This window comes from Colossoma macropomum, unplaced genomic scaffold, assembly GCF_904425465.1.
Source record: "Colossoma macropomum unplaced genomic scaffold, Colossoma_macropomum, whole genome shotgun sequence".
In the NCBI taxonomy this organism is placed as follows: Eukaryota; Metazoa; Chordata; class Actinopteri; order Characiformes; family Serrasalmidae; genus Colossoma; species Colossoma macropomum.
In genome coordinates, this window is record NW_023494799.1 from 3,277,718 (window position 1) to 3,289,782 (window position 12,065).

At 37.8% G+C, this 12,065-nt stretch overlaps 1 protein-coding gene across 1 annotated transcript; it reads right to left on the reverse strand.

Moving 5' to 3' along the window:
* Positions 1 to 5,810: 5,810 nt before the first annotated feature.
* timm13 (translocase of inner mitochondrial membrane 13 homolog (yeast)) lies at positions 5,811 to 8,381 on the reverse strand. The gene is made up of 3 exons (XM_036586519.1): positions 8,176 to 8,381; positions 7,901 to 7,969; positions 5,811 to 6,474 (listed from the first exon to the last, which is right to left on the reverse strand). The coding sequence occupies exons 1-3, from the start codon at positions 8,293 to 8,295 to the stop codon at positions 6,376 to 6,378; spliced, it is 288 nt and encodes a 95-aa protein (XP_036442412.1). The 5' UTR covers positions 8,296 to 8,381; the 3' UTR covers positions 5,811 to 6,375.
* Between the last annotated feature and the right edge of the window lie 3,684 nt (positions 8,382 to 12,065).

Below are 12,065 nucleotides of genomic sequence, written 5' to 3' on the forward strand. Positions count from 1 at the left end.
CTGTCCTGTATTGTGCCTTGTTCTAAAAGCAGTCCAGGCTAAAACACTCCTGAAAAGGCGGATATATGCAAATGTGTCAGAAAAGCAGCTTAGTGTCCACATATAGACTGGACGGACTGGCGAGTGACCGGTCCGTTTTGAAACTTTAACAGTGTTTACATATTACACCAAACTCTTATTTCAAGAACGTGAGAATTTAGGGTTTTCCATGATTTGGGCCCTTTAAAAAAAAATAAAAATCAAGGAAAATGAGGGACATTTTTTTATGATACAAGTCTGTTATGGAACACTGCATTACTGTATTTACTGTAACCAGCATTTCTGCCTTCGTATGGACTTGGTGTTACAACTTGTGAATATTTACTTGAAAAGGATATTTTTTGTCTATTGTAAAGCAAACCTGAGTTTGTTAAAGGCGCTATATACATAAAACAATTATTTATTTTCTGTATTTATTAATAATAACGTTGAAATGTAAACTCTTAAGAAAATTAAAGATCATCCTTAAAAATCAAAGATGTTTTAATTGGTGTTTTTGTCGTTCTTTGTTTTGTATTCTTCTTCTTTTTTATTATTCTTATTTTTCTGCCAGATTTTTGACGCATACACCACGGCAACCACCTGGGATACCATAGCAACAACCTAGCAGGAAGTAGGAACCATTTAAGATGCGCATCCATTCTGCGTTTCTAGTTTTATATATATATATATATATATATATATATATATATATATATATATGAATCATTTGCCATATTAACTTTTTTGTTATTTCTTGTACAGTAACTTCTACAATGTTGATTTAATGTCTACTAACTATTTGCCAAAAGGTATTTTTCTGTGTTTTAATCACTATTTTGATAAGACATAAACAATAATGATGACTATTACAAAAAATTATGAAGTTATGATGACTAATAAACTGTATACTTATATTTTTTTGTCAAATTATCTGTCTTGTGATTTGATCTCCACTTCTGAAATATGATCAATTCTGGATATAATTTTTAATAATTTAATAAAATATTTTTATAACTTAAATCTTGATGTTCTACAGGTTTCTCAGTCATGACAGAATCTTCTGCAGTTCTATTAATCATTCTGGACTCATCTAACGTTCATTGGTTTTTAATTACAGCTTCTTACTGTCCTACTGATTGTTACCTGAAAGCTCTGAAACTGAACAGAGGAGCAGACTGCAATCATTTTATAACTGAATCTGCAAACTGGTGTTATTATTGAAAATGGTGATCCCAAGCTTTTTGAGGGTCCCGCACACTGTGACTGATTTACTACTACACTAACATATTGTAAAGTACAATTTCCCTATAAAAGGTGCTGTTTACACTCTGATTTTTCTAACTGGACAGTGAGCTGCTCACGCACGCTGACCGGCTGACACTGAACACCGGTTACTAAAAAAAAATCAAACTAACACATCTACATGTGGGTCACTCTACAGAAACGTCCACTTTTCTATCTCTCCATAGGAGTCACTGGTGTTACCGATCCTCATTGGTGTTACACATAATAAAGGAACACCAGAGACATTTTAATGAACAACGCATTTTACAAAATGGCTGCTACAGAGCATCAAACCACATGTTGTCAGTCATGGAATGTCCACTAAAATATGTAATTTAATCCATTTGTGTTCTATTTTTTCACAATGACCTCAGAATAAAGTCGGTCACACCAGTGACTTCAGCTAAAAGCTTCATATGAAATCATGAGCTAAATGAGAAAATCTCTGATAACTGAAAGACTCAGTGGACTCACCATGAGCTTTTCTTCATAGATCCTCAGAAAACAGGTAAACGGAAGTCAAGTGATGTCATCAGTGTGACTTTTATTACAAAATAAGAGATTTTTTATTGCACAGTAACACCAGTGACACGACTCCTGGGGACCACAGCTTTCATTATACATTTTAGATTTATTTGGCATTTGTTTTCTTTATCATTTAAATCATATATTCCATAGTCATGTATAGATTATTGCAGTTAAAATTGCAGAAAAACATGTTTTTCACATGTTTTTCTCAGCCTTCACACATGACTGCGGGGACGAGCTCTTCTGTGGTGCTCAGAATTCTAGATAATTCATTTAAAAACCAATATTACTAAATTGAGGCTCAAGAAGGTGTAACTGTTAAAATAACCTATTGCTTTATTTTAAAATATAAATAAATTGTAACTCTAACATGTTTTTGAAGTGTAATATATCTGTAAACGCTAGGGACACAAAAATGGACGTTTCTGTAGAATGACCCATGTATATTCAACTACATTTAATGACAAAATAGTCACAATCACCCAGAACACTTTGGGACATCAATCTCTGAGCAGCAGCTGAGAGCTGGTTTTTTTTCTCCTGTGAAACATTGAAAAGGTTGATGGAGGGAAAAAAAACTTTCCCAGAAATCTGACATGCTTCGTTCACAATGTAAGCTGCTTTTATTGCAGGGCGTGCGGCACAGCAATCGGTGTTTGAACAAACCCGCTACTGTAGCCGGGAGATAGTGTGACAAACGAGAATCCAGCTTCCACAAATGCATTTTGTTCTGCGGAGGTAAATAAAGTAGGACTGTTTGGCCTGGTCCTGCTGAAGAGGCTACGATTATGGAAAGAGAGATGCTGCTGAATTCTCTCTTGTGAAAGGAAGTAGGTTTGTGGAGCGGAGGATAGAAAAACGAGACGGTTCCGCGCCCCCAGGGGAGCAGCGCAGCATCCACACGAGGACAAGGCAAACTAAAGCACGGACACATGGAACACGGACACAGTCGGCTCAGTCGAATCAATGGAAAACTGACATTACCACAAAACGAAAAGTCAAAAATCTAATTTAAAGGATTTAAACACTGACTTACTTTCAACTCACTTAAAGTAGCTGCTCGATTATCCTGTCCAAGCTCGGCCTACAAATGCATCCTTTCTTAGCAACTGTCGAGTTTGGACAAGTTTTACAGAACTATGGTCAAGATTTTCATTATTATTACTGAATGACAAACTGTGGTACATGTTGTTGTCCTTGAGGTTACACTGCTACACCGCTGAGCTGGGCTGTGTTGTTGTGGCTAATTGAATGTAGCCTGGTTGGAAACGGTAACAAGTTTAACATCATGTTAATGTTAAGGAATGTTAAGGAATGTTTAGGCATCAAAATGTTCTTGTGCTACAAGGCTAACACTGCTAACAAACACTAGAAGTCAGTAGTCGCCCAAATGTTTTCTGAAAATGCATCCCCAAAATCCAGGCTGTCATTAAGGCCACTCAGACTTGTTGATGTGGTTTAGAGCGCAGTGTAACTTACTGTGTCCGTTTACATGTTGCATCAAGCTGACTGGATCACATTTGGATTTTGCTTGACCGCATGAAAGGCCCAGTGTAAACACCCCTAGAACGCACTGTGATTGGACTGATTGGATCATTCAAACCCCATTTGTGGGTGGTCAAAAGAGGGATCTTGACTACATTTAACACAGGGCAAACTAGAGCACGGACACAGTCGGCTCAGTCGAATCAATGGAAAACTGACATTACCACAAAATGGAAAGTCAAAAATCTAATTTAAAGGATTTAAACACTGACTTACTTTCAACGTACTTAAAATAGGTGCCCGATTATCCTGTCCAAGCTCGGCCTACAAATGCATCCTTTCTTAGCAACTGTCGAGTTTGGACAAGTTTTACAGAACTATGGTCAAGATTTTCATTATACTGAATGACAAACTGTGGTACATGTTGTTGTCCTTGAGGTTACACTGCTACACTGCTGAGCTGGGCTGTGTTGTTGTGGCTAACTGAATGTAAACTGGCTGGAAATGACAACTAATCTGTCATCATGCTAATGTTAAGGAATGTTTGGGCATCTAAATTTTCTTTCTTCTTTGCTACAAGGCTAACACTGCTAACAAACACTAGAAGTCAGTAGTCACCCAAATCTCTGAAAATACATCCCTAAAACTTCGCAAGCTGCTCAAAGGCCCAGGTCATCATTAAGGTCACTCAGACTTGCCAATGTGGTTTAGAGTGCAGTGTGACGTACTGTACCTGTTTACATGCTGCATCATGTTTTTGGTGATCGGATTTTGCTTGACTGCATGCAAAGCCAAGTGTAAACACGCCCCAGGACGCACTGTGATCGGATCACTCAAACCACATTTGAGGGTGCTCATAGACGGATCTTGACCACGTTTAACAGAGGTGTGAATGGAATGCGTTTTCTTCAGGGCTGAACGATTTGGGGAAAATACATAATTGCGATTTTTCTGACCAATACTGTGATTTAAATGTAGTAATTTTCTATAAATGAATTAATTTCCAGGCTTGTTTTTTTTTGCCCAAGAAGACCAGAATATCTTTTTCTGGCATGAAGCTTAAACGCTGAGTGTGTCAGACTACCAGTTAGTTGCGATGTCACATATACAGAACATGGGTGTTTTGTAGCTTCTGATTGGTCCAGCTCATCTACCATTTTTCCATTTAAAACTTGCAACAACACTGTTAATGTATTATATAATAAAAATTGCAGCTCTTGCGATTTAAAAATCCCACTCTTTCAAATTGTGATTTCAATATAGAAACGATTAATCGTTCAGCTTCAGTTTTCATTAACTGTGTATAATTACATGAGTTGAAAGGCGTCTGCCGAGCGCCGACCTGCAGGTGAGATTATAAAAAAAAAATGTGGAGGAAATACGAGGCTGAAGTCCCCCAAACTGAGGAGCTGTTGAAAGTGTCCAGGCTGAGCCTGTTGACTCGAGAAAAGAGTAAACAAAACAGAAGCGACTGGTGCTGATTTGAGTTTATCGCGGCAAAAGTACGATCGAATCTCATCTGGTCAAACTGAGAACACATTTTTGTGAAATACAGTCTGGTTAAAGTTTATCCAGATACGATCTGGACAGGAAACACATGTTAATGCGAGGTGTAAACAGGGTCACTGCGAGCTGTAAAAATAATAATAAAAAAAAAAAACACCACCGTGTAGCTGAGCGCTGCTTGCAGCCACTTCCCAACCACCTTCACGTGCACGTGAACATGGAGGATTACATTTGCAATTATTTCTTTTCATAAAACTATTAATCTTGAGTTTTAACATTATGTATATACACGTTTATAAACAGAAACAAAAGAAACTGCAAACATAATCTAGCGTCCACACACCTGTGTGACGTGCCTGTATGCGATGGAGAGTCGGATTTGGCTCAACACCTGTTGTCTGAAGTGGTTGTCAGCTACACAGTGAAGTTTTGGTCATTTTTATAGCTCTCAGTAAGTCACACGGAGCCGAACCATATCAACACCTTAATGAAGACCTGAATTAAGAGAGGTTTTGAGGATATTAATGGAAAAGATTTGGGTGACTATTGACTCCAGTGTTTGTCAGAAATATTAGCTTTGTAGCTCCAGCGCTATTTGGACACCAAACATTTTTTTGACCGATCAACATCTGGAGTAACTGGAAACTAGATTTTTTTTGCTAAACCATCTTAACAGTGTGAGATCATACAAATAAATATCACTTGAAATGAATAACCGACTCTAAATGTAGGTATTGTGATATAAACCGAGTCTGTTCTACAGTTTCTCATTAGGTTGAATGAATAACCGACTCTAAATGTAGGTATTGTGATATAAACTGAGGCTGTTCTACAGTTTCTCATTAGGCTGAATGAATAACCGACTCTAAATGTAGGTATTGTGATATAAACCGAGTCTGTTCTACAGTTTCTCATTAGGCTGAATGAATAACCAACCCTAAATGTAGGTATTGTGATATAAACCGAGTCTGTTCTACAGTTTCTCATTAGGTTGTATGAGATTTTTATTAGCATTCTGTAAAGCTTGCCCAACAACAATGGCTATGAAAAAGCACATTTGTAGGTGGAGCCTGGATAGAACAATGTACTGTCCTACAAATGTAAAGGGCAGTAACCATGGCAACAGTAAAATTGAGAAAAACTGCGTCGAACTTGTCTTGTACCTTGCATTTTATAGTTAATGCAATTTTCACTAGAACTTTATTCACAAGATAAAGTTGATTCTCAAACATTGAATCAGTCATAGCTCAGTTTTAAATGCGGTTACTGAATTTTGCCTGTCATTACTGTCATCACGTGATTTACATTAAAGTCATAATTAATACCAACTGTCCACTCACTTTTAACATGCCTAGGAAAAAAAAAAGAAAGGAAAAATTGTCCCCAAAGATATTTCGAGTCTAAAATTCAGAAACACCCGATTTCTGATGGCTTTCCAAGTGCTGGGTGATAAAGAGGCGGGGCCAGAGCACTTTACTGTGCATTTTCAACCCATGCCTGTAGACCCAGGGGTTCAGGATAACACTGAGGTCCAGCTGAGCGGATTCCACATCACATTCGCGCCCTTTCCCTCTGAAGTCTCGCGTTATAGGCGCGAGAGACTGTGTTCCATGCGTCCATATACCGGTCCATACACATGGCGATGCATTTCTGCAAAAACATAATCAGACTCGTCATTTATTTACTGTTGAGAGTATAACAGTGCTGTGCTGTAAAAAGCACTGAAAAGCAGTAACACAAATTTACTTTATTCAGGCTAACACAGTTTAATCTCTAGTAAAAATCTTTTATTTGAGCAAGATTAACATATTTTTATACAAATTACTGACACATCTTTGCTACAAATTGAAACGTAACTCTGTTTCAAACACGTACCATTTATGAACTATTCAGACGTTACAACGCAGCACATTAGTGGGGTTAACTGTGACAGGCTGAGCTGTAACAGTCTCTATAAAGTCTGGTAAATCTACATAATCACAATTAATTCAGTATAATTCTTTGTTGTTTAAACCAGACTAGCCTTTCAGCCTAAATACATAAAAATATATTAATCAACATAAATATGATTAGTGAAATACTGGCAAATTAATTTTTGATCGAAACAGCGAAACAGAACAGTAAATATTAACACAAAATTGAAATATAGATGACACATTTTTTATACGTATATATATATATATATATATATATATATATATATATATATATATATCTCATACACACACACACACAAACATACATACATACACATGTAATATATACATATATAATATTATATACACATGCATACATACATAATATAATAATATATTGAAACATTTTATTTACGTGACTTTTTATATATCACTGCTGTCTGGACCAAACCTTGTATCTCCAAAATGGTAACTTTACAGGAGAAGGAAAAAACCTACTCTACTTTAATGTTAGTCAATGGAACCAGACGTCTTTCCAAGTCATTTTGGGTCGTTTCTTTTAGTCCATTCATCTTGAAATTTACAGATTAATGTAAAGGGCAACAGGTATTTTCAAATTATGTCAAAAACTGAAAAATGAAAAAACGAGGCTTTCTTCTGACAGCAGCTATATATAATATATATACACACACACACACACACACACACACATTTACATGACATGCATATATTTATATACACGTTTATATATATTTATATATACATGTGCATGTTTATACATGTTTTAACACTGTTTACCACTAAATCCAAATAAACAGGACTAATAACGCTCTCAGTGCTGTAGATGTACTTATATCCACAATATAGTCAGAGAAGCATATTTTGGCATATTGCGATATCATTTATTTCGATAATGACAAATACTGCTATATTGCCCAGTCCTGGGTTCACAGTGGTGGATTTATATATATAAAACTTATTTTTGAATATATTTTTTGCCCACAAAAAAACAATGAATGGGTAATGTAAACATGTGCAGCTGTTTTTAGATGTACTGCTACTTTTTCCCCACTGGAACAGAACTACAGTCAAACCTAACCGTACAGAGGGTCTGTGTGGATGTGGGTAGTAAAGGAAACACAACAGGCTGCGAGTTTTACCTGTTCTGAATTGTCCAGCGTGCTTCCCGGCTTGCCAATGCACTTCTTGAAGCATTTATCGGTCATCCTCTGCGAAACAAGAAGAAACGCAAACCCCATTTAAGGTGGAACGGGACAGTTCGGACAAGAAGCGGGCGAATAAGAAGCTGCCTGCAGAGCTGGCGGTGCTGTATGTGTTCTCACAGCTGTGAAGCAGAAAACAGAGGCTGATTTACGGGTAAATGAGCGTTAGATGGCGAGCACAGCGGCGCGGCTCTGTGCTGTAGGTAACTGACCTGTAGGAGCTCCTGCGCGTTCGCCACCGCGATCTGCACCTTCACCTGCTCCATTATAGCGCCCGGGTCCATCTTCCCCGAACCCGCTGCGGAGGAGTAATCGGAACCGAAACTGTCCATGTTTAGTGTCTTTATCCACTCCGTGAAACTCTCACATGGGCCGGCTCCCTCAATGCCCTTCAGATGCACCGGAACAACTGCTTACACTGGTTCCTGACGGACAGGGTTTTATGGGAAATGTAGTTCAAATAACGCGTAACGTATTTAAAGGGGAACTCCATCAACTTTTCAAATTTTTTTCGATATGATTGAATGGCTAAGATGTAAACTGAGTCGTTCAGAGTGATTTGGTGTGAAATGTTCTTTTCTAGAGAAACTTACCGAGTCATAGTTGTTCACAGTGGTGGTGATAGGAACCAGACGTCCACCTCTAAAAGCTCCCTCGCAGAAAGTTACTACATTATGAATACACTGACTGATGACTGAGACGTTGTTTTACGATAAATTTGAGAAGATTTTGGTCTTATTATTTCAGATTTTCCACTATTTTCCATCATCAACATTCCATATAAACTCAGAAGACTCGTGTAGGTTCACTGGTTTGTTTTGGATAGTAAATAAAATGTCTATATCTGTGTTGTAGTCATGGCGACCCCTGGTTCCTATCACCACCATTGTAAAGACATCTGAACCATTTCACACCAAACCACTCTGAATCACTCTGTTTACATCTCACACACTGAATTATACAGAAATTTTGAAAAATCAGTGGAATTCCCCTTTAACTACTGTCAGTAGTAGTTGTAGTGTTAGTAGTAGTTGTAGTTTAGTCATTGTTTAGTATTCTACATATAATAACTAGACCACCAACTCTTTTGTACACCACCAAGTGGCATTTAATACATTTTACACATATAATAACTTTAAAGACAGTAACAAAATCATTAGCCTAAAATTGGAATTCACCTATTAGCTTTAGTTACTTGTAGTATATGATGCATAGAAACACATCAATACCCACAACATTCAAATAAGTACAGGCCAACTTACCAAGCAATTCTGTTGTATATTAATTTTATTTATATTAGTGTTGAATTATTTTTACTTAGAACATCAACAGAATGTGTAATTTGACCGGGAAGCTCAAACTTATTTACGTAAACTTTAGTTATATATCATGTACATACTTGCAATAAAGCATTGTCTATGTAAAACTGTAGACTATGGCATTAGGGATCCACAATGGCTCAAATGGAACTTCCAAAATATGACCCTAATTTTGCACCTAATCCAAAGAAAAACAATATCTCATCTTTTTTTATAAGAATACTCCTTTCTCCTCTTTTCAGTTTCTGTTAAAACTGATATTTGTGCTTCTTTATCTGTTGCCACGCTCTATAAAGTAAAACGGGCTGTAGTTTTCGGTCCTAATACAGCAGGGGGCGCTGTTTCACCACAAACATGACAGCTATATTAAACCAGTGATTAGTCAATAACAGTAAAGCAGTATCTTCTCAGTCCAGAAAAACAGAGCAATCCAAAGTTGTTTTTTTTGGTAGTAAATATTCAAAAACACGTGGTAAATATTTAAATGGTGTCTTGGTCATTAAAAATGTAAAGGTTTGGGCATTTGCAGAAGCTGCTACTGAAGCAGAGAGCTGTTTAAAGACCTTCTGCACTCGAAAAGGTATTGTTTGAGTGGTCAACTCCTTTTGAATGGTTTACTGTGATAATATGGATGAATATTTGCCTCAAATTTGCTACCAGAGCACATTTTATCCATTGAAAACATCCTCAGTGAGTGGTGAAAGGTGCAGCACTGCACATGAACTTATTTTGTGACATCACAAAGTGCACGGCCTGCTCATCGAGCATTTCATCCGGGAGTTTATCCCCACTTTGCTGCAGTAACAGCCTCTACTCTACTGGGAAGTCTTTACACTAGATGTTGGAACATTGTTGTGTGGATCTGATTGAGCATTAGTGAGGTCAGGTACTGTTGGATGGTCAGTTCTGGATCACTCCAACTCATCCCAAAGGTATTGGATGGGGCTCCATCACTCCAATACACTAAAATATGTTAGAGCTGAAGCTGAAGGGCTGGTTAATAGTGACCACAGCCTGCCTCACTGCTAGCTAATATAAGCTGATGGTGGTAGATCACTGAGTTTCAGACACTAACGGATGTGGTCAGTATGTAGGTCAGTCTGCTGAGAAAGTAGCGGTTTTTCAACTGAACTCATAACTGTATTAGGCAGACATGCAGACGTTACTGTTATTATGGCTTCTATGCGCATGGCTGCTAATTCACTGTAGCTAGTCAGTCATATAATATGAGCTCCCATACGGCCTCGATTACATAAGAGCACAATAGAAAAGGAGCAGAAGGCACGACTGATGTACACAATAATACTCACGCCTGATTAATCGCATTAACATAATTTATGTGAACATTCATCTGCGAGGATTTGAAAACGTTTACATTTGGACTGATTTCCTCATTGTTAACTGTGAGGGACGGCCTCACCAACACTCTTGTGGCTGAATGCAATCAAATCTTCACAGCAATGTTCCAACATCTACGCACTTAAAAATGATGGTTCTTGAAGTGTCCTTTAGTAAAGGAAATGCTTCTATATAGAACCATGAACACTCAAAGAACCCTTTGCATGATTAAAGGGTTCTTTGCCTGGTGAAATGGTTCTTCAGATTGACGGAGAATGTGCTGTAGATGGTTCTATATGGAACCAAAAAGGATCTATTATTAATCATCTATTATGATGTGAAGCTTGTAATATGCATATATTGATATAGCTTCATGGTGCTATATAGAGCCATTGTCTTTACTAAGGAACCCAATAATTTAATCATTTTTAGGTGTGTAGTGTAGAGCCTTCCCAGTAGAGTAGAGGCTGTTACTGCAGCAAAGGAGGACAAACTCCCCATTAACACCCGGATGAAATGCTCGATGAGCAGGCCGTGCACTTTGTGATGTCACAAAATAAGCTCATATTCAGTGCTGCACCTTTCACCACTCACTGAGGATGTTTTCAATGGAAAAAAGGTGCAGTGGTAACAAATTGGAAGCAAATATCAGTCCATATTATTACAATGAGCCATTTAAGAGGTGTTGACCACTCAAACAATATGTTTTTGAGCGCAGATGGTCATAAAATAAGCTCATAAGCATACTGACCCAGGGAACCTAAACCTGTTTTTCTTACTAATTAGGTTAATCCTGTTCTTGCAGGCGAACAGTAAACATGTACTAAGTTTACCCTTTAAATAATGTTCCAATGACCAATAAATGACCGAAGTATTTGACCATATTTCTCTCCTCTTCATGTAAACTGGGTCCTAATTTTGGGTAGCACTTCCGTAAGCATTCCCCTGACCAATCAAAAGGCTGCGTCTCTGGCCCCGCCCACACAGAACAGTTTAAGAGTCAGAGAAGCTTAGCTAACTAACTGTAGCCCGTTGACTCGTTTATCAACGCCAACATTGTTCACTCGTTTGTTCCTTCATTCACGCGTTGCTTCATCCGTCCATTTGTTCGTCCGTCTGCACGTCCGTTTATCTGTGACTTTTTTTCGTCCAGTTAGCGTCACATAAAAGCTGGAGAATGATTTTAGTTCTGTATGAGAGGCGGAGCAGGCTAGGAGTGTTGGACAGACAGCTGTCAATCAATCTGCTCATTAGCCACGCCCACACAGTTCTCAGATAGGCCTGATTAGTATTTTTTAAGCTGGGTTTTTATCATATTTATACCTTCCATTTCTCATTCAAGCTTTGCTGGATGTTTAATATAACACTCACGTTTAGTGTCATACAAACATTTTTAATATTTTACTGTTTCCTGTGACGAAACTGCAAAATTTAAAAATGTACCA